Source organism: Pleurodeles waltl, chromosome 7, assembly GCF_031143425.1.
Source record: "Pleurodeles waltl isolate 20211129_DDA chromosome 7, aPleWal1.hap1.20221129, whole genome shotgun sequence".
Taxonomy (NCBI): domain Eukaryota; kingdom Metazoa; phylum Chordata; class Amphibia; order Caudata; family Salamandridae; genus Pleurodeles; species Pleurodeles waltl.
This window is the reverse complement of record NC_090446.1, coordinates 448031180-448055551: the sequence shown is the minus strand read 5'-3', so window position 1 is coordinate 448055551 and position 24372 is coordinate 448031180. Positions and strand designations below refer to the sequence as shown.

Sequence of the window (24372 nt, the reverse complement as noted above, 5' to 3'; positions counted from 1 at the left end):
AGGTGTCCCCCTGCTCTCCAGATGCCCACCGACCAAACCCCCCTGTTGTGGGCTCCCGAACTTGTCCCCAAATCCCTCCTTGCATTCTTTTTTCCAGGTGAACCCCCTTGTCGCCTAGTGTTCTGTATGCAGGAACCCAACACAACCAAAATCACTGGACCCGGACATTCCTTGGCAGGTAAACCTGAACTGTTGGTTTTGTCAGTAACTTTGCATCCCTATCACCTCACTACCTTCAGAGGACCCCTGAGTGTAAGAACTTCCATGCAGCCATAGTACGTTGGAACTCATGCTGTTTAAAAACTGCATCTATCTGTAAAAGTGTTACTTTCAAATCGTCCTAAGAACTGTAACAGTATCTATTTTTCTGCAAATGTTCTGGTGTTTATATATAATACAAAGTAACTTTTTCTAACCAATTGGTCTCGAGTTGCTTCTTGATTGTGTCTCATTAATTGACTATGCGCGTCCAACAAATGCTTAGCACTGCCCTCTGATAAGCCTAACTCCTCGCCCATACTACCACAAAGAGAGCTTTTGGGATTATCATTTTTGCCCCTGTAAACCAATAAGGGTCACCCTGGACTATCTGCAAATTGCCCATCCCCACATTTTGTCACTGCATAGACAGCCAGATCCCTTCACATTCATTTCAATTAATGCTGAGCGTCATGGCACTTTTGGGAGAAAGTGTATTATTACTTTTTATCCAGTAAAGTGTTTTTTACCTTTGTCTTTTCTCTGATGCAAACTCATCTTTGAAAAATATGTTGTCATTTGATGGTTAAAAACAGCTTGCAGACAAATGAGTTCTAGAGGAAACAGAATTACTGTAGAGGGCAATCCATATCACCTATTCACTGAAGTCTAGCTATAGGTCTTGTCACAGAGCACACCACTTTTAAAAGTAGTCCAGTAGAAAGGGCTACTCTGGGTACCAGGGCACATTGAGCTGGGCAGCAGAATCTAGAGATTACAAAGGCCTTAGGCTCCCTCACAGAAAGAGAAAAGGGACTACATAACCAGGTGCACTGTATGCAGTGAAACTCTATATTGGATCTGTCTAATTGTACAGTAGGTTAAACATAGGACATAGCCCATCACACTAACGATGGCAGCCTTTTTGAAATGCGATTTGATACGGATTTTGTATACACAAAAATGCCTATTTAAAAAGAAATAAAGCCTGAAAAGTATTCTCACTAGAACTATACTAAAAGGGGTTTGCCCAAATAATCCCACACTTCCTGGGCATTAATATAATGAAATAGAAATAGGATGGTGTAGTACAGGAACCAGTTATCTATTTGAACATTTCTATGGAGAGAACAATAATTAAACTCCTTTATACTGGTTTGTATATCACCAAAGATAATTATTGGATAATTCCTATATACAAGCTCAAGAGCCAGTCCTCAGGTTGCTCCTCATTGAAGCGACCAAATTCTCTACTCATAATATATGTAAAAAAAAAAAACACCAAAAAGACTGTAAAATTATTATGACACGTTTCAGCCCTTCTGACTGAGGGCCTCTTCAGGATCATGGCAGAAGGAAAACCTAGAAAATATATTTACACACAAAATGTCTTCTTAGTAGATTCACCTTTAACTAAAGAGCTTATCATTGGCTCTACCAAAAGACCACAGCGGTGCAACACAAACAAAGAACATGTAGAGGTTAAATGTTCAGCTGAAATTTCAAGTTAAGATGGCTTTATTTTGTGTATTTGCACGTCCACGCCAACCATGTCGTGTGCCGAACCGGAAAGGAAAAAGGCCTCCTAAAAGGTGTACCCTACAAGGGAACTCAAACAGTGCCATTGAAAAATGTGTACCAATTGAGATGCAAGGATTACAAATTTTATGTGCCCCACTATGAGCCTCCTCCTTTCTGTGATAGTGTGTCATGCTGTAAAGGAAAACTGAAGGTATGAGACTAAAATAGTACCTCATTACTCAAGGAGCTGCTCCTGAAAACCTTGCCATGGCTTATTGCTTGCCCTTCAAGAATCTGTAAATAACAAAATATTGTTGAAGCCCTGTCCTTCAGTGCTGATACTGCCTGCTTTTGTTGCATGCTCAGTTTACTTACTTGGTGGCTTAGGGTAGTCTCCAAGCACGTTAGGGCATGTCCGAACTTCTGCACCTGTCAGGAGGAAGCCCTGTAGGGCTCCCAAATCTCAACGTTGTTGATAGTGTGTAACTAGGCCGGTTGTGACTCAACCTCTCTGCAAAGCTCGGGGTGGGGTACGAAGTTACTCGATTAGGTGATCAGTGCAGTAACGAGTACCGTGGACTAGGGGGCACAACGAAGGACGCCACTCACCAGTCTGATTCTTCTCTTCAGCTTGTCTCGCAGCTGGGGTTTGGGGAAGGGGGTGGATTTAGGCCCGTTATTGGCTCAGAACGAATCACATGGGCAAAACTAACCAGTTGGTACATGTCCGCCATGTTGGGGGACCTAATTCAGTGCATGGTCTAGAGCGAATCCAGGGACACATGTACAAAACCACTAAATGAATGACATACTAAAAAGCTCAAATTACTGTAAAAAGGGGGTCGTGTTAATTGCCCTAAAAGATTAACTAGTGGGGGTCAGCCCCTCTTGATTAATGGCACATCTGATTGAACGCAGCTTATACAGAAATTCACAATCTAAGCATGCTGATTAACATATTCCTTCCCGAAAAACAAACCACATGATCCTATAACATCTAACTGAAAAAAGAGCTTCTAAACATCTGTCATCGTCGGTTAGATGCATCATAATTAAACAAATGCATCATGATAGGTTAAAATCATGAAAAATTATGAAAAATTAAAGTCTGTATTTTGTCTAGGTCATTTAAGCCATTCCTGACGTCCCCTATTTCCCAATGAGCTGTGCCTCAACTCTGGTCAGTGTATTTGTCGCTGAGATGCCTTTCAAGTTTTTCTGTAACACGCATAAAACTGTGCATATCATTTTCAGTGCCGTTGTAGTTCTTGCTCCACCAAGGGAGCACCACACCTAGACGAAATGTGGGCTTTCATTTAATTTTTCATAACTTTTTCCTCATTTTTCATGATTTTAATCCATCATGATGCATTTGTTTGATGCATCTTCAATTTAGAAGCAGAATATGTAGAAGAAGCCGCATGGTTAATGACTTCCCTCGTCGTACCCCCTAGTCTGTGGTACTAGTACTGCGTTGACTCGTCTAATTGAGTAATTCCCTTACCCCTGACCTTTGTGGGAGAGGTTGAGTCGCCGACCGACCTAGCTACTTGGGTTAGCCAAGCCGAGTCCTAGGAGCCCTATGGAGTTTCCTCCTGACGGGTCCAATTGTTTGGACTCACCCTCACACGCTTAGGGACTGCCCCCTGACCAGCAAGTAAGTAAACGGAGCCTGCAGCAGAAGCAGGCAGTATCTGCAGTCAAGGACCAGGCTTTAACCATATTTTGTTATTTACAGCTTCTTGGAGGGCAAACAATAGGCCACAAAGGCAAGGTTTTCAGTGGCAGCTCCTTGTCTAACGAGGTACTGTTTTTAGCCCTACACCTTCAGCTTTCCTTTATAGCATGACACACTATCACAGGACTGACAAGGCTCACAGTAGGGCATATACAATTTGTAATCCTCGTGTCCCTATGGGTGCAAACCTTTCAATGGCACTGTTTGAGTTCCCAGTAGGCATAGGATGACAAGCTTGGTGTGGGCACGCAAATACATAAAATAACGCAATGTTCATTCAAAATTACAGCTGGGCATTTAACCTTTGCGTGTTCTTTGTCTCCTTGTGTTGCTCTTCTGGTGTCGTCTGGTATTTTTTGATAGCACCAATGGAATGTGCTTAGTTAGTCACACTTGAGATGAGACCATTTAATATATTTTATAGGTTTTCCTTCTTCCACAGTCCTGAAGATGCCAATATAATGGAGTTTAATTAAAGTTCCTTCCTTAGAATTCTCTCATTTGTAAGTTATTCCTACACCTTACCCTCCTATTTCTTAAGTATTATTGTACATTTACGTTCTCCCGCAGATCATACGTCTGGTACGCATTTGATTAACATGCACATTGTGTTCCTTTTAGCAGCAGATGCCTTCTTTTCAAGATGGATTCTGCAGTCACCCAAAAATACCTTGACACCTGCTGCTACTCTTAAAATTAGTGTTTCTAATGTTATGAAATAAAGCCACACCTAGGTAACAAAATAGTACATTTAACAACCAGTTGCATGATCATCAGCAAAACATACTCCATAGATACCCCCAACGTGTACATCTAGGTACAGTTTTGGAAATGTAACAAACCCAGTGGTAGACAGATACAGCAATGTGTAACAAGGTCTAAAGAGCAGTTTGCCAGTCAAGAATACATTGTAGGATTCCAGGCAACACCTGGTTAAAGATGCACTTTAAGGTCTGAGCCTATAGAGTGGTTTAAACATTTTATTTTTATTTTGTCTCTTAATCACTATATAGTAGCACTATGCAAAGCCTATTCTCCTGTAGTATATACCAAGCACCTGCAGGTAAATAGCTTGTCCAGCTTTGTTTTATGAACAAGTCTTCAGGGAATGGGTAGTTTGACTTGAGTGAACGGTCATTAGTATTTACAATCGAAAGATTGGCCCTGATACCGCCATAGTATAAGGTGAGCATTTCTATTAGTTCTGCTGGTGGCACCAAAATAAAATAGGCTGAAACATTATGTTCGATGGCATATGTTGCTGCAGATACACATGTTTGGCACAGTCCGCTGCCTGGTGTTGGGCTCGGAGTATTACAAGTTGTTTTTCTTCGAAGAAGTCTTTTTGGTCACGGGACCGAAGGACTCCTCCCTCCTCGGCTCCATTGCGCATGGGCGTCGACTCCATCTTAGATTGTTTTTTTCCGCTGTCGGGTTCGGACGTATTCCTTTTCGCTCCGTGTTTCGGTTCGGAAAGTTAGTCAGAATCTCGGAAGAAAGCGTCGGTATTGTTCCGTTCGGTATCGGGATAGTTAGGTACATCGACACCGATCATCGGAAGACTTTGGGGTAGTTTCGATCCCCCATCGGGGCCTGGTCGGCCCGCCGCGTGCGACATCGAAGCCGATGGAACGGACCCCGTTTCGTTTCTGCCCAAAATGTCACAGTAAGTATCCTTATACAGATCAGCACTTGGTCTGTAACTTGTGCTTGTCCCCCGAGCACAAGGAGGATACCTGTGAAGCCTGTCGAGCCTTCCGGTCCAGAAAAACACTCCGGGACCGAAGAGCCAGGCGTCAACAAATGGCGTCCACGTCGACAAAACAACGTTTCGACGAGGAAGAGGAAACATTCTCGGTTCCGGAATCAGAATCCGGAGACTCCGACGTTGAACAACAGCAACAAACTGTGAGTAAGACGTCGAAAAGTAAATCCATCGACAAACCGAAAGCCCAGGGGACGCCACTGCCAACAGGCCATGGCTCGACCCATAAAACAGGCGACCCGTCGAAGGCGCCGAAAAAGGGCACGCCCATAGCGAAGACACCCGACTCCGGTCGAGGGACCGCCATGGAGCAACCTCGGAGCCGAGAAAGCGGCTCCGAGAGACAAAAACAAGATACCGGCACCGAAAAACATCGGCACCGAGAATCCATGCCGAAAGGAACAAAAATTCTGTCGGTGCCGAAACCGAAAAAAGATTCTCTCTCGGCGCCGAAAAATACCACACCTTCATCCTACTCAGAGGAACAAGGAATGAGTGGCCAAATGCACAAATTTGGACAAGAGCTCCAAAGTGTAGAATCGGACTACACACAAAAGAGACTGTACATCCAGCACGACACAGGGAAGATATCAACCCTTCCCCCAATCATGAGGAAAAGAAGGATCGGACTTCCAAAGGATGACGCACAACCACAAGCCAAAGTGGTTAAAAAAGTCACGCCTCCGCCCTCTCCACCACAGGCATCGCCGGCACAAACACCGCCACAAATGCACTCACCAGCGCAAACTACCATAAGTCATGACGATCAGGATCAAGACGCTTGGGACCTGTATGACACCCCAGTGCCGGACAATGATCCCGAGTCATACCCCACAAAGCCGTCACCGCCAGAGGACAGTACCTCATACTCGCAACTGGTGGCTAGGGCAGCAGAATTCCACAATGTCCAACTGCATTCCGATCCTATAGAGGATGATTTTTTATTTAACACCCTCTCGGCTACACACAGCCAATATCAATGTCTCCCAATGCTACCAGGGATGTTACGGCACGCAAAACAAATTTTTGAAGAGCCCGTAAAATCAAGAGCCATCACCCCAAGGGTGGATAAGAAATACAAACCACCACCCACAGACCCAGTGTTTATTACTTCGCAGTTACCACCTGACTCCGTGGTAGTAGGGGCAGCTCGCAAGATAGCTAATTCACATACATCTGGCGACGCCCCACCTCCGGACAAAGAAAGCCGAAAATTTGATGCGGCAGGGAAAAGAGTAGCATCACAGGCAGCCAACCAGTGGCGCATCGCAAATTCACAAGCGCTGCTGGCCAGATATGACCGCGCACACTGGGACGAGATGCAACTTCTCGTAGACCATCTTCCCCAGGAATACCAAAAAAGGGCGCAGCAAATAGTGGAAGAGGGACAAACGATCTCAAACAATCAAATCCGCTCTTCACTAGACGCAGCCGATACTGCAGCAAGAACAGTCAACACTGCTGTCACCATAAGGAGACACGCTTGGCTACGCACTTCAGGCTTCAAACCTGAAATCCAGCAGGCTGTCCTTAATATGCCCTTCAACGAGAAACAACTTTTTGGCTCTGAAGTGGATACAGCCATTGAAAAACTTAAAAAGGACACAGACACGGCCAAGGCCATGGGCGCACTCTACTCCCCGCAGAGCAGAGGCTCTTTCAGAAAAACTCCATTTAGAGGGGGGTTTCGTGGCCAACCCACAGACACCACCAGCCAACAAACAAGAACCACACCATATCAGGGTTCCTTCTAAAGGGGAGGTTTCAGGGGATATCGGGGGGGTCAATTCCCAAGGAGTAGGGGAAGATTCCAGACTCCAAAAACACCTCCACCTAAACAGTGACTTTCAAGTCACGCAACCCCTTCACTCAACACCAGTGGGGGGAAGACTAAGCCAATTCTACCAATCTTGGCAACAGATTACAACAGACAATTGGGTATTAGCAATAATCCAACATGGCTATTGCATAGAATTCCACAACTTCCCACCAAACATCCCCCCCAAAACACGCAAAATGTCACCACAACATTTAGAACTTTTAGGACTAGAAGTTCAAGCACTACTGCAAAAGGATGCAATAGAGTTAGTACCAGTACAACAAAAAAACACAGGAGTTTACTCCCTGTACTTTCTAATTCCAAAAAAAAGACAAAACATTAAGACCAATATTAGATCTCAGGACACTAAATACCTACATCATATCGGACCATTTTCACATGGTCACACTACAAGACATCATTCCACTGCTCAAACAGCAAGATTACATGACCACATTAGACCTAAAGGATGCGTACTTTCATATACCAATACACCCTTCTCACAGAAAGTACCTACGGTTCGTATTCAAAGGAATACATTACCAATTCAAGGTGTTGCCATTCGGAATAACAACTGCACCAAGAGTGTTCACAAAATGTCTAGCAGTAGTAGCAGCACACATCAGGAGACAACAGATACATGTGTTCCCTTACCTAGACGATTGGCTAATCAAGACCAACACAGTAAAAAAATGACACCACATTTGTCATACAAACCCTTCACAAACTGGGGTTTTCCATCAACTATACAAAATCACACCTAGAACCGTGTCAAACACAACAATATCTAGGAGCAACCATCAACACATCAAAAGGAATTGCCACTCCAAGTCCACAAAGAGTGCAGGCATTCCACAAGGTAATAAGTGCTATGTTTCCAAACCAAAAGATACAAGCAAAATTTGTGCTAAAACTTCTAGGCATGATGTCATCATGCATAGCCATTGTCCCAAACGCAAGACTACACATGCGACCCTTACAACAGTGTCTAGCATCACAATGGTCACAAGCACAGGGTCAACTTCAAAATCTGGTGTTGGTAGACCGCCAAACATACCTCTCGCTTCTATGGTGGAACAGCAAAAATTTAAACAAAGGGCGGACATTTCAGGACCCAGTGCCTCAATACGTTATAACAACAGATGCTTCCATGACAGGGTGGGGACCACACCTCAATCACCACAGCATTCAAGGACAATGGGATATACACGAAACAAAATTTCATATCAATTACCTAGAACTGTTAGCAGTATTTCTAGCGTTAAAAGCCTTCCAACCCATAATAACACACAAATAGATTCTTGTCAAAACAGACAACATGACAACAATGTATTATTTAAACAAACAAGGAGGAACACACTCAACACAATTGTGCCTCCTAACACAAAAAATTTGGCAGTGGGCGATTCACAACAACATTCGCCTAATAGCACAATTTATTCCAGGAATACAAAACCAACTAGCAGACAACCTTTCGCGAGACCACCAACAAGTCCACGAATGGGAAATTCACCCCCAAGTTCTGAACAAGTACTTTCAAATTTGGGGAACACCCCAGATAGATTTGTTCGCAACAAAAGAAAACTCAAAATGCCAAAACTTCGCATCCAGGTACCCACACCGCGAATCACAAGGCAATGCTCTATGGATGAGTTGGTCAGGGATATTTGCGTACGCTTTTCCCCCTCTCCCTCTCCTTCCATATCTAGTAAACAAGTTGAGTCAAAACCAACTCAAACTCATACTGATAGCACCCACATGGGCAAGACAACCTTGGTATACAACTCTACTAGACCTTTCACTAGTACCGCATGTCAAACTACCCAACTGGCCAGATCTGTTAACACAACACAAACAACAGATCAGGCATCCAAACCCAGCATCATTGAATCTGGCAATTTGGCTCCTGAAATCCTAGAATTCGGACACTTAGACCTCACACAAGAATGCATGGAGGTCATAAAACAAGCTAGAAAACCTTCCACTAGACACTGCTATGCATCTAAGTGGAAAAGATTTGTTTGCTACTGCCATGCCAATCAAATACAACCATTACATGCCTCTACTAAAGACATAGTAGGATACTTACTACATTTGCAAAAAGCAAATCTCGCTTTTTCATCTATAAAAATACACCTCGCAGCAATATCTGCTTACCTACAAACTACTCATTCATCGTCTCTATTTAGAATACCAGTTATTAAAGCATTCATGGAAGGGCTAAAAAGAATTATACCACCAAGAACACCACCAGTTCCTTCATGGAATCTTAACATCGCCTTAACAAGACTCATGGGTCCACCTTTCGAACCCATGCATTCCTGTGAAATGCAATATCTAACCTGGAAGGTCGCATTTCTCATTGCAATCACATCCCTCAGAAGAGTAAGTGAAATACAGGCATTTACCATACAAGAACCATTTATTCAAATACACAACAATAAAATAGTTCTAAGAACAAATCCAAAATTTCTGCCAAAAGTAATCTCACCATTCCATTTAAATCAAACAGTAGAATTGCCAGTGTTCTTCCCACAGCCAAATTCTGTGGCTGAAAGGGCACTACATACATTAGACATCAAAAGAGCACTAATGTATTACATTGACAGAACAAAGCTAATCAGGAAAACAAAACAACTGTTCATAGCTTTTCAAAAACCACACATAGGAAATCCAATCTCTAAACAAGGCATTGCTAGATGGATAGTCAGATGCATTCAAACATGCTATCTTAAAGCCAAAAGAGAATTGCCTATTACACCAAAGGCACACTCAACCAGAAAGAAAGGTGCTACAATGGCCTTTCTAGGAAACATTCCTATGAGCGAAATATGTAAGGCTGCAACCTGGTCTACGCCTCATACGTTTACTAAACACTACTGTGTAGACGTACTAAATGCACAACAAGCTACAGTGGGCCAAGCTGTACTAAGAACATTATTCCAAACTACTTCAACTCCTACAGGCTAAACCACCGCTTTTAGGGGAGGTAACTGCTTTATAGTCTATGCCAAACATGTGTATCTGCAGCAACATATGCCATCGAACTGAAAATGTCACTTACCCAGTGTACATCTGTTCGTGGCATTAGTCGCTGCAGATTCACATGTACCCTCCCACCTCCCCGGGAAGCCTGTAGCCGTTTAGAAGTAGATCATAAATCTTAAACATCTGAACATTTGTAAATAATTATTAGAAACTCTTAACGTACATACATATTCACTCCATTGCATGGGCACTATTTATACCAAACAACTCCATCCTCACCCTCTGCGGGGAAAACAATCTAAGATGGAGTCGACGCCCATGCGCAATGGAGCCGAGGAGGGAGGAGTCCTTCGGTCCCGTGACCAAAAAGACTTCTTCGAAGAAAAACAACTTGTAATACTCCGAGCCCAACACCAGGCAGCGGACTGTGCCAAACATGTGAATCTGCAGCGACTAATGCCACGAACAGATGTACACTGGGTAAGTGACATTTTCATTTTATGATGGCTGTTTCCAGCAAGCCATTATTCCAACAGGACACAACAACCCACATACATGTAGCTGTGTTGAGTCCTCATTTGGCTACTTTGTGTTAATTTAAACTTATCCTCAAATGTGTGCAGTCCGGAACCAATAAGATAAACAATCAATGTAGGGATTTAAATGTAGATTTATTCAATAGAAAAATGTAGAAATTGGTTTAATTTAATTATTACTATTCTCTTATAAAGCTTGTGCTACTCATATGGATAGGATAAATATTACCTTCAGAAATTGGGACTGTTTAAATTATCCCAATTCTGATGCCGCCCTCCAATCCCAGAGTGATTTGGGGCTGCAGTTGTTTTCCCCAAATAAAGGATACTACTGAACAATTACTTTAAGGTTCCCTGGCTCTTGCCAAGCCGGGAGAATGCTGGGGTAGGATTTAGATGCTTTGGTTGGTCAATACGTTAAGCACTGCTTGACTACTCCATGGACTCAGCGAAGGATGCTGAGATGCTTTAGTACTCACACCGTTTTGCACTTAAACAGGGAAAAAACATGAGTGGTGCATCGTAGCAAGACTGCACCCTCTTATTTGTGGTTAGTCCAAGAATTAATACCCAGGTATGGGAGAGTTCACAGATAAGGAATACACCCATTACTTATTTTTGTAGTTTTCAAAAGCACTGTACAATGGGTGTAGCTAAGATTCATGCTATATAATTCAAGGATCAACAGTCCACAAAATTATATGATCGTAGATCAACAGTTTTGTATTTTAAGGAAAAATAGGGAAAGTCCATCAAGCAAATCAGCTGAAGATTTCAGCCCATTTTATTCTTCATGTCCTATCCTTAGAGTACTGGGTATATTGGTGGGAGGAGTGGGTGCCAAACTCATTTGTTCCTGGTGTAAACATGGCAGGAAAAGAAGGAAAGTCCAGGTACCAATAAGCTGGCACCGAGGGGATGGAAAGCTTTCAAGTTTCATTCATAGCTGCAATGTCTTTGGTTTGTACATGCTTTCATGCTTCAGGAAGACTGTCCCGAAACAAATGAAAGGCTTTTGTTTAATAAAAACAAAAAAATGCTTGCAGTCAAAATATGTGAATGACTCTTCTCTAATGCAGATAGGTGGGAAACAAGGTTAGGGACAGAATGGCTGAACTTATTGCCAGCTCACTCCCAATACCTTGTGGGATTCTGGGCAGACACGCCATCATTTAGGTGACATTAACTCTCCTGCATACTCCATTCTTAGTCTGAAAACTGAGATAGAACTTGAGAGCCCATCAAATGTTATTTTTGGCATAACTTAGTTCATGTATTAGATGGATAGAGTATGAATTATTGCCTTTCTGGCACAGCTGAGAAAGCTTTGTGATTGTCAGTATGTGCCCTGTAGTGGCAAAGCTTTAAGCCATCCTTCTAGAGACCAGGTTGGGGACGAGCTACACTATATTTTAACTGGTGTCCTTGTGTATTTATTGTTCTCTATACATCTCATGCTCCAGGAACCGATGTTTTAAAAACTGGGAAACAGGCTGCCTGCCTCAAAGTTGTGTGGTTGGTTTAATGACATTAGAAGGTAGAGCAATGCATGTGAAGAAGGGGCGTTTTTGATTATCTGCAACAAACAAATTCTTTTCCCTCCTTTTTTCAGATCAAAAAGATGGCTACCAGCGCAAGGAGGGCGGGTACATGAGGAGAGGCGGGTACAGAGGGAACCAGCACAACCAAGGAGGCTACTGAGTCTGCACACCAGGCACAAGTTGGTCCTTCCAGCTGCTCCTAGCTACCCAAAGTGGACCAGGAGCATGAGTCACTGTCTGCTTCACTCAACATCCATGGTCTGTCTGGCATAAAGGTTGCCAAGCACTTCACCAAATGATCCACATTATCACCATCCCTTGTACGGAATGGACCGCAGACCACTAGAATCCAACTTTGCTATCATATACTCTGAATAGTATTTATGTGGCCCCATTGAAACATTCAGTATATTATCATCTACTTAAATCATGTTAAATGTTGCAGCAGGAACGCTGGGCACGACAAAAGTCTTACTCGTGTTCTGCTAGTCTTTCCAAAAAGTGCCCTGATCTCTGCCGCTTAACTGCTGAAGTGATCTTTTTCACCCTCAAAATGACTTTGGTCTCCTACCCTCCTTATACTGTGTGGTTCTCCGATTGCATTGTTTTTGCCCTCATGTGGAATCCCACATTTTTCTAAAGTGTCTACTTTGCTCTACTTCCACATAGACTGATATATTTCCTGTTTTTGCATTAGAGTAGGATTACCTCTATTTGGATCATTGATTTCAGCTCTGTGGATAACCCTGAAAGATTCTTTGCCGGGTCTCCTTTTGGCCACCTCATTTAAAATTAATAAAAAGGTGTGAACTCTATAAGATTTTCTGTCTTGTGTTTACAGAGAAGGTCAGTCCTTGCAGTGGCTGTCGTTGCTGCATCCTGCGAGTGCTTGTTGGAAGATACGTGTGACTTGTTTGCCTTCCTTTGCTTTTCCACAATTTTGTAAAAGAGAAGTGTCAAGGTGTACAGTCTTCATTATACAATAAAGTTTGGTGTCTGCTCAAATGTTTCTTTTTTAGCAGTTCTTTCTGTTGTATTCAGGCTTGCTATATAAGAAAAATGTGCAGATGCTAATACCATTGGCCCATTGAAAAATTGTCATAGTGAGGAGAACCTGAGGAACAATTATAGAAACTTGAGAAATCCGTATTTGTTGTTTTTGTCATTATTTATTAGTCCTTCCTAATTGCCTTTAGAATTTCCTTGGCTTTGAGCTCTGCCCCTAATATTCTAGCTGGGTATTATTTGTAGAATCATAAGCTATAAATATTCACAGCGCGTGGTGTAGAATATTAAGATCTTGTGATTTTGTAACGGATGTTCATGCCAGAGAAGCTTTGTGCTGTGCACAATAGTTTATTACATCAGCAATTTACGTGTTGGAAAAACATTGGATGTTCGTAAGCTACTTAATGGTTTTGAAATGTCACTGATAATTTAAAATTTAACTAAAGTAGTGCCGTATTTGCAGAGCCTTTCAAACTATACAAAACTCTTGCTCTCAAGTAGGTTTCTGATGGATACACCTACCTGTGGATTCCTCACCTAAAGAATTATCCCCTCGCGCCAGCTTCGACGTAAATTTCTTCTACCTCTGCACGTCGACGATGACGTCACAATTGCCCGACTCCACGCGACGCCGCGTGATGTCATCCAGGCAAAAAGAAGCCCTCGTCGACGTGCAGATGTCCGTTCCCTTTTTTCCGTGCCTTCGAATAAAGTTTTTTCTTCGAGGCTAACAGGGAGCTACAGTTACGCTTCTGTAGTTACTATGTCACAGCCAAGAAAATCTGGCTTTAACCCTTGTAACCAGTATGGGGGTCGGATGTCGGTCACTGACCCCCCATGAAAATTGTCTATGGTGCCTTAGTTCCGACCATGAGGTTGAGTCATGCGGTTCCTGCCAGCGCATGAACCCTAAGGCACTTAGAGAGGGAGGCTAAATTATTCCTAGCCCGTTCCAAAAAGAAGGAAAGGCGACATCGTAGAGAGTCTTCTTCGAAATCTTCAAAGACTCATCGTCGCCACGGGGACTCTGTGTCGTCACGACTTTCGGCGCCGATCGCGTAGATGCCGGTCCAGATCTCCATCAGCTCGGCGCCGTCCGATGTGGGAGATTAGCCCGACCATCACTCCTCCGCCTCCTACTACTCCGGCTTCTCTGACTTCACCCTTGTCGGTGTTTGAAGTCGAGCCTCTTCAGGAACCAGCGGCTTCTCTGCAGCAGGAGATGCCTGGTCCATTATCGGCTTCTATGCCGGCACCGACTCCGCAAGGATATCCGGCTTTCCCGGCGCCAGGTCCGGATCCTGCTGCATTTTTAAGTGCTAGGTTTAATATGTTTTCCACCATGGCGCCTGGTAAAGGACATGCGGGTCCGTCAGGCCCTTTGGCTTTTAACTTGGGTGCTCCAGCTCCTTACAAGCCGACACTCTTCATGCCATTTTTGCCTTCTGGAGCCGCTGTAGCGCTGATGCCTTTGGCGTCGCCCATGAGACCTGTGATGCCTACAGTGTCTGCTACTCCGGCGCTGGTGGATTCTCCACGGATCCAGTCCACAGTCAAGTTGCCTGTGGCGCCGATGGGTCCGGCGTCGGATGGATCCGAAGAGCGGCGCCGGCGAAGATCTTCGGCGTCAGCCGACGCATTATCGACGCCGGGACTCGAATCCAGGCTCCAGTCCAGGAGATTAGCATTACGCCTCCTGGAGGAGGAGGAATATAGCAGACAGCATCTGGAGGAAGGTGAAATCTTGGAGCCTTCAGGTGATTTTCAAGGCTAGGACACAGCAAGTGCCATTGACACTTCCCCTGAATGGGATTTGGCTTCCCCTGGAGACTATACTGAAGAGGCTGCATCTTTTCATGCAGTAATAAGGAAGGCTGCAGACTTTTTAGATCTTCCTCTTCCGGCTGCTGAGGTGAAAAGGAACCTTTTGACTGAAGTACTGCATCCGGCTTCAGTAGTGGCGGAGCCTTTCTTGCCCTTCAATGAGGCTCTCCTGGACCCTATCAAAGACATTTGAAGAAAGCCAGTGACTTATACAGCTGTCAACAGGGCGGTAGCGAGCCGCTATTGTGCGGCTCCAGGTGACCCGGACTTCCTCTCCAAACATCCAACTCCGGACAGTTTGGTTGTTCAGGCATCGTGTTCCTCCTGGTCAGCCCCTGGTTCGTTCCCCGGGACCCCTGCGGACAGGGAGTCTAAGAAAATGGACCACGCAGCAAAGGCCTTTTCTTCATGCAGTATGGCCTTGAAGTCGACCAATGCAACTTGCATTTTGGGGCGTTACATTCATGCCCTTATGGAGGAGGCGAAAGGTCATCCTAACTTACCACAAGAGGTGTTGAAACTGTTAACGGACGCTCAGGCGGCGGCGACCCAGGTGATTCAGTCTGGGTTAGACACCTCGGACTCCGTGGCAAGGGCTACGGGTACATCCATAGTGTTGAGGCGTCAAGCTTGGCTGCGTTCATCAGGCTTCTCCTCTGATGTACAAGCAACTCTTTTGGACCTGCCTTTTGACGGGGAAAAACTCTGGGACAACAGCAGATTCTACTCTTGAACGTTTCAAAGAGAGCAGAGCCACAGCGAGGTCGTTGGGACTTCAGGCAGCCACTTCCTCTACCTTTAGGTCATATAGGAAGTTTTGGGCGTGGCTCCTCCTTTCGTGGCAGGTTCCAGGCGCCACAAAAATCTGCAGGCTCCCTGCCTTACGGATCCTTCAGATGCAGGGGCAGAGTACGTACAAGAGGAGCCACCCAGCAGCACTCTGCCTCTTCCTCAGGAGGGGTGCAGCAGGGAAAGCAGCCTTAGTCCTCCACCACTCCCTGTTCACATGTCTCCGGTAGGGGGGAGACTTGCCCAATTTCTTCCAATGTGGGAGTTTATAACATCAGACTCTTGGGTCATTGACATTGTGAAGAAGGGATCCGCTCTTCCCTTTCGGGAGTTCCCTTCCCTCCCCGCCCATCCTTCTGTTCGGAAGATCATCTTCTGTTACTGCAACAGGAGGTGTTAACCGTATTGTCAAAAGGCGCAGTGGAGTTGGTTCCGGAGCAGGAGAGGGGTCAGGGCTGTTATTTAAGATACTTCCTGATCCCCAAAAAAGATGGTCGGTTGCGGCCAATTCTGGACTTGAGGATTTTGAATTGGTTTGAACAGGCAGGAAAAGTTCAAAATGCTGACCCTTTCACAGGTTCTTTTGGCGTTGAACGAAGGAGATTGGATGGTGTCTGTTGATTTGCAGGATGCGTACTTCCATATTCCGATCCTCATATCGCACAGGAAGTATCTCCGATTTGTGGTGGGGTCGCAGCATTATCAGTTTGCGGTCCTCCCGTTTGGTCTTACTTCAGCACCTCGAGTCTTCACAAAGGTGATGGCGGTGGTTGCGGCAGAGCTCAGAAGAAGAGGGATAGCGGTGTTTCCCTATCTGGACGATTGGTTGATCAAAGCCAAGACTCCAGGGCTCGTGCGGCGTCACCTGCAGTTGACAACTCAGTTGTTGTTCGACCTGGGTTTTTTGATCAATGTGCCCAAATCTCACCTGGAGCCCTTGCAGCGCCTCCTGTTTATAGGGGCAATACTGGACACAACATTGAATCGAGCCTTTCCTCCGCCCCAGCGGGTTCAGGACATTCAGGCCTTGATTCCAATGTTTAGAAATGGAGCGGTAGTTCCAGTCCTTAAGGTCCTTCGTCTGCTCGGTCTGTTTGCTTCTTGCATACTGCTGGTCACTCATGCACGCTGGCACATGAGGGCTCTTCAGTGGTGCGTCCGCAGGCAATGGTTTCAGCACAAAGGGGATCTCGAGGATTCAATCACGATCTCCAGAAACACTGCGGTGGATCTTCAGTGGTGGGCTGCGGTCAGCAACCTGTCACAAGGAAGGCCGTTCTCGCTGCCACCACCAGTGGCCACAGTTGTAACGGATGCTTCCACTCTAGGGTGGGGAGCTCATCTGGGGGACCTGGAGGTCAAAAGCCATTGGTCTCCAGTGGAACAGTGGTTTCACATCAATCTATTGGAATTGCGGGCAGTACATCTAGCTCTCAAGGCCTTTCTCCCTTCCATTCGTGGTCAGTCAGTCCAGGTCCTGACGGACAACACTACCGTGATGTGGTATATAAACAAGCAGGGAGGAGTGGGGTCGTACCACCTTTGCAGAGGAGCTCTTCGACTCTGGTCCTGGCTTCAGGACCACAAGATTTGCTTGGTAGCAAATCATTTGACCGGAGTTCTGAATGTACGTGCGGATGTTCTCAGTCGACGCAGCTCGGTCGACCACGAGTGGCGTCTTAATCCGGATCTGGTTCTTTTCATCTTCCAGATGTGGGGGTGTCCGCAGATAGATCTGTTTGCTACTCAGGAGAACGCGCAGTGCCTGTTATTTTGCAGCCTCCAGTATCCGGTGCAAGGAGCTTTGGGGGATGTGTTTCAGATGTCCTGGAAGGGTCAGTTGCTTTACGCGTTTCCTCCCATACCCCTGATTCCTCGAGTTCTGCCAAGACCGGGCCCAGGTTATCTTGATAGCCCTGGATTGGCCAAGAAGGGTGTGGTACACAGACCTCCTCCAACTCCCTCTGTGCCCTCCGCTCAGTCTTCCTTACAGGGTGGACCTCCTCTCGCAGTCGCAGGGGCAGATTCTACACCCCCACCTCCAGAGTCTGCACCTTCATGCCTGGAGATTGAACGGGCAATCTGAGTGCTTTTTCTCTCCCACTGGAAGTGGCGGATGTTATTTTATTGGCCAGGCGACACTCTACCAAATCGATCTATGCAAGTTGGTGGGCTAAATTTGTAAGTTTGTGTGGAGAGAACCGAATTGATCCCTTAAAGGCTCACTTGTCTGATATATTATTATTTGCTTTTTCTTTAGCACAGAAGGGTTGTGCAGTTGCCACAGTTAAGGGCTATTTATCAGCACTGTCTTCTTTTCTGTGCCACCCAGATCAACAGTCCTTGTTTAAATCTCCGATTGTTTTGAGGTTCGTTAAGAGTCTCACTAATAGGTTTCCGCTCACACCGTTTGTTATGCCACAGTGGGATCTTAACTTGGTATTAACATTTCTAATGGGATCGCCATTTGAACCAATGCATTCTTGTGCCTTGCGTTTGCTGGTCTTTAAGACTGTATTTCTGGTAGCCATAACATCAGCCAGAAGAGTCAGTGAGCTACAGGCTCTTAGTGTAGAGTCTCCATACCTTTCCTTTAGAGACAAAGTGGTGTTAAGGACCAAGGCGGCTTTCCTCCCGAAGGTTGTTACACCCTTTCACTTGGGGCAGTCTATTACTCTCTCTTCCTTTTACCCTCCGCCTCATCCATCCAAGGAGGAAGAGAGGCTTCACCAACTGGATCCACGAAGAGCATTGAGCTTCTTTGTCGACAGGACGAGGGAGTTCAGGCAAGATGATCAGCCCTTTGTTGGATACGTGGGGAAGAGGTAAGGCAGAGCAGTCCACAAAAGAACGCTATCCAGTTGGGTCATTCTCTGTATCAAGCTTTGTTATTCCTTAGCTAAGAAAGAGCCACCTGTGGGGCTTTGTGCTCATTCCACCAGAGCTAAGGCTGCTTCTTCGGCTTTAGCTAGGGGTGTTCCTGTGGTTGACATCTGCAAGGCGGCAACTTGGGCATCCCTCCATGCTTTTGTCAAACATTATTGTTTGGATTCTGAGGTTAGGATGGATGGCCATTTTGCTCGCTCGGTGCTGCAGGATTTCATGGTTTGACCATTCAGGCACCCACCTCCGGAGGTAGTACTGCTTTGGGACTCTATTCTTTAGGTGAGGAATCCACAGGTAGGTGTATCTATCAGAAGAATAAGTTACTTACCTTCAGTAACGCTTTTTCTGGTGGATACATTAACTACCTGTGGATTCCTCACGGTCCCACCCGCCTCCCCGTTGCCTGACTGGTCGTTCCACGAAATCCGTGGGTGTGCACCATTGTCTTGTGTGTGTGTGTGTGTGTATGTATATATATATATATATATATATATATATATATATATGTTCGGTGGCATGTGTAGCTGCAGATACACATGCTGTGCATAGTCCGCCGTCTGGTGTTGGGTCGGAGTGTTACAAGTTGTTTTTCTTCGAAGAAGTCTTTTTGAGTCACGAGACCGAGGGACTCCTCCCATTTCGGTTCCATTGCGCATGGGCGTCGACTCCATCTTAGATTGGTTTTTTTCCGCCATCGGGTTCGGACGTGTTCCTTTTCGCTCCGTGTTTCGGGTCGGAAAGTTAGTCAGAATCAACGGAAAATTCGTCGGTATTGTTTCGTTCGGTATCGGGATAGTTAGGGCAAATCGACACCGAGCCTTAAAGAGCTCCGGTAACCCTTCGGGGTATTTTCGATCCCCCGTCGGGGCCTGGTCGGCCCGACCGCGTGCAACATCGACACTGATGAAACTGACCCCGTTCCGATTCTGTCCTAAATGCCACAGTAAATATCCTTATACAGACCAACATTTGGTCTGTAACTTGTGCCTGTCCCCCGAGCACAAGGAAGAGTCGTGTGAGGCCTGTCGCGCGTTTCGGTTGAGAAAAACGCTCCGGGACCGAAGAGCCAGGAGGTTGCAGATGGCTTCCACGCCGACAGGACAACAAGGGTTCGAGGAGGAGGAGGAGGAGGAAGAAGAAGAAGAAACTTTCTCCATCCGCGATTCGGATTCCGAAGAATTCGACGTCGACGAGCAACCAACCGTGAGTAAGACGTCGAAAGAAAGATCACACGAGAAAACAGACAAAGCCCAGGGGACGCCACTGCCAACAGGCCATGGCATAACCCTTAAAGTAGGTGACCGTCCATCGGCACCGAAAAAGGGCGAGCTGGTGCCGAAGTCGTCCGACTCAGGTCGAGACACAGGCACGCAACACTCTCGGGACCGAGAGAGTGGTGCAGAAAAGGCTCGACACCGAGATAGCGGCACCGAAGCTGCTCGGCACAGAGATAGCGGCACCGAAGATGGTCGGCACCGAGAGGCCAAGACACCGAAAAAGAGAAAGATCTCGTCGGAGCCGAAAACAACTAAAGACACGGTTTCGGTGCCAAAACACCCGGCAACTGAACCAAAAACCAGTTCCTACTCAGAGGAACAATCACTGTCCTCCCAACTAAAAAGACACAGATTTGAGGAGGAATTACAAACTACAGAGGTAGATCACACGCAAAAGCGGATCTTTATCCAAAGGGGTACAGGGAAAATCAGCACTCTTCCCCCAATCGGAAGGAAAAGGAAACTTGACTTCCAGCAACAAGACAAGCCACCACAAGCAAAGGTGGTAAAGAGGGTAACTCCACCACCCTCTCCACCACAGTCAACTCATGTATCACCGGCACAGACTTCACCACAATCACCACCTCATACCACCATGAGCCAGGTTGATCAGGCAGCATGGGACCTCTATGATGCTCCAGTATCGGACAATAGTCCAGAGTCGTACCCAACAAAACCCTCACCACCTGAGGACAGTACAGCATATGCACAGGTGGTAGCTGGGGCAGCCGAATTTCATAATGTATCTCTACATTCGGAGCCTATTGAGGATGACTTCCTCTTTAACACCCTGTCCTCCACCCACAGCCATTATCAAAGCCTTCCCATGCTCCCGGGAATGCTAAGGCACGCTAAACAGATTTTCAAGGAGCCTGTTAAAAGCAGAGCAATAACTCCAAGGGTGGAGAAAAAATACAAGGCACCGCCCACAGACCCTGCTTTTATTACATCACAACTGACACCAGATTCAGTAGTCGTAGGAGCAGCTCGTAAAAGAGCCAACTCGCAAACATCGGGCGACGCACCGCCTCCGGACAAGGAGAGACGCAAGTTTGATGCAGCTGGGAAAAGGGTTGCAGCACAAGCTGCAAATCAGTGGCGCATCGCCAACTCGCAAGCACTCCTAGCGCGATACGACAGGGCCCATTGGGACGAGATGCAGCATCTCATCGAGCACCTCCCCAAAGAATTCCAGAAACGAGCGAAACAAGTGGTTGAAGAGGGGCAAAATATCTCCAACAACCAAATACGTTCTTCTATGGATGCAGCAGATACAGCTGCAAGAACAATAAATACTGCTGTGACAATAAGGAGGCACGCATGGCTGCGCACATCTGGCTTCAAACCTGAGATACAACAGGCAGTTCTCAATATGCCGTTCAATGAACAGCAATTGTTTGGCCCAGAAGTGGACACTGCAATTGAAAAATTAAAGAAGGACACTGACACAGCCAAAGCCATGGGCGCACTCTATTCCCCGCAGGGCAGAGGCACATTTGGCACATTTCGCAAAACCACTTTCAGAGGAGGGTTTCGAGGTCAAGCCACAGAAGCCAGCACCTCACAAACAAGACTACCTACCTACCAGGGACAATATCAAAGGGGTGGCTTTCGAGGCCAATACAGAGGGGGCCAATTCCCAAGAAACTGGGGAAAGTTTCAGGGTCCCAAAACCCCTCAAAATAAACAGTGACTCACAGGTCACACAACCCCTTCACACAACACCAGTGGGGGGAAGACTAAGCCAGTTCCACAAATCATGGGAGGAAATAACAACAGACACTTGGGTCTTAGCAATTATCCAACATGGTTATTGCATAGAATTTCTCCAACTCCCTCCAAACGTCCCACCGAAAACACACAATATGTCAAAACAGCATATAGACCTTCTAGGACTAGAAGTTCAAGCATTACTGCAAAAAGACGCAATAGAATTAGTACCAAAAACACAAAAGAAGACAGGAGTTTACTCACTGTACTTTCTAATACCGAAAAAGGACAAAAGTCTGAGACCAATATTAGATCTCAGAACACTAAACACCTACATCAAATCAGACCACTTTCACATGGTCACGTTACAAGACGTAATACCACTACTGAAACAGCAAGACTACATGACAACGTTAGATCTAAAAGACGCGTATTTCCATATACCGATACATCCCTCGCACAGGAAATACCTAAGGTTCGTATTCAAAGGAATACATTACCAATTCAAAGTGTTGCCATTCGGAATAACAACAGCATCAAGAGTCTTTACAAAATGTCTAGCAGTAGTAGCTGCACATATCAGGAGGCAGCAAATACACGTGTTCCCGTACCTAGACGATTGATTAATCAAAACCAACTCGCTAACAAAGTGTTCACACCACACAGATTGTTATACAAACCCTTTACAAACTGGGTTTCTCCTTCAACTATGCAAAGTCACACCTTTTGCCGTGTCAAACACAGCAATACTTAGGAGCGACAATCAACACAACAAAAGGGATAGCCACTCCAAGTCCACAAAGGGTTCAAAATTTTCACAAGGTGATACAAGCTATGTATCCAACACCAAAGATGGTATTAAAACTCCTAGGCATGATGTCCTCATGCATAGCCATTGTCCCAAACGCAAGATTGCACATGTGGCCCTTACAACAGTGCCTAGCATCACAATGGTCACATGCACAGGGTCAACTTCTAGATCCGGTGTTGATAGACCGCCAAACATACATCTCGCTTCTATGGTGGAACAGTACAAATTTAAACAAAGGGCGGCCTTTCCAAGACCCAGTGCCACAATACGTGATAACAGATGCTTCCATGACAGGGTGGGGAGCACACCTCAATCAACACAGCATCCAAGGACAATGGGACGTACATCAAAGAAAGTTTCATATAAATCACCTAGAATTGTGCAGTATTTCTAGCATTGAAAGCATTCCAACCAATGATAACCCACAAATACATTCTTCTCAAAACAGACAACATGACGACAATGTATTATTTAAACAAACGGGGGAGAACACACTCGACACAGTTGTGTCTCCTAACACAAAAAATATGGCATTGGGCAATTCACAACCACATTCGCCTAATAGCACAGTTTATTCCAGGGATCCAGAACCAGCTAGCAGACAATCTCTCTCGGGATCACCAACAGGTCCACGAATGGGAAATTCACCCCCAAATCCTGAACACTTACTTCCAAATTTGGGGAACACCTCAAATAGATCTATTTGCAACAAAAGAAAACGCAAAATGCCAAAACTTCGCATCCAGGTACCCACACCGGCAATCTCAAGGCAATGCTCTATGGATGAATTGGTCAGGGATATTTGCGTACGCTTTTCCCCCTCTCCCTCTCCTTCCATATCTAGTAAACAGATTGAGTCAAAACAAACTCAAACTCATACTAATAGCACCAACATGGGCAAGACAACCTTGGTATACCACACTACTAGACCTGTCAGTAGTACCTCATGTCAAACTACCCAACAGGCCAGATCTGTTAACACAACACAAACAACAGATCAGGCATCCAAACCCAGCATCGCTGAATCTAGCAATTTGGCTCCTGAAATCCTAGAATTTGGACACTTGAACCTCACACAAGAGTGTATGGAGGTCATAAAACAAGCTAGAAGACCATCCACTAGACACTGCTATGCAAGTAAATGGAAAAGATTTGTTTGTTACTGCCATAATAATCAAGTCCAACCATTGCATGCATCTCCAAAAGATGTAGTAGGATATTTACAAAAATCAAATCTAGCTTTCTCTTCCATAAAAATACATCTCGCAGCAATATCTGCGTACCTGCAGATTACTCATTCAACTTCCCTATTTAGAATACCTGTCATTAAAGCGTTTATGGAGGGCCTAAAGAGAATTATACCACCAAGGACACCACCTGTTCCTTCATGGAACCTCAACATTGTCTTGACAAGGCTCATGGGTCCACCTTTCGAACCCATGCATTCTTGTGAAATGCAATACTTAACGTGGAAAGTTGCATTTCTCATTGCCATCACATCTCTAAGAAGAGTAAGTGAAATACAGGCGTTTACCATACAAGAACCATTTATTCAAATACACAAAAATAAGGTCGTTCTAAGAACAAATCCAAAATTCTTACCAAAGGTTATCTCACCGTTCCACTTAAACCAAACAGTGGAACTACCAGTGTTCTTCCCACAGCCAGATTCAATAGCTGAAAGAGCACTACATACATTAGACATCAAGAGAGCGCTAATGTACTACATTGACAGGACAAAAGAAATTAGGAAGACAAAACAACTATTTATTGCCTTCCAAAAACCTCATACAGGAAATCCAATTTCAAAACAAGGTATCGCCAGATGGATAGTAAAGTGCATCCAAACCTGCTATCTTAAAGCAAAGAGAGAACTGCCTATTACACCAAAGGCACACTCAACCAGAAAGAAAGGTGCTACTATGGCCTTTCTAGGAAATATTCCAATGACCGAAATATGT

General features: G+C 45.3%; 1 protein-coding gene across 1 annotated transcript in view; it reads left to right on the top strand.

Moving 5' to 3' along the window:
* Window positions 1-13111, top strand: part of LOC138304166 (eukaryotic translation initiation factor 3 subunit C-like) — a 349228-nt gene extending 336117 nt beyond the window's left edge. The window contains exon 21 of the mRNA XM_069243993.1: window positions 12178-13111. Coding sequence (XP_069100094.1) covers window positions 12178-12266 — 89 coding nt within the window. The 3' untranslated portion in view covers window positions 12267-13111. The remainder of the gene's footprint in view (window positions 1-12177) is intronic.
* The last annotated feature ends 11261 nt before the right edge of the window (window positions 13112-24372 follow it).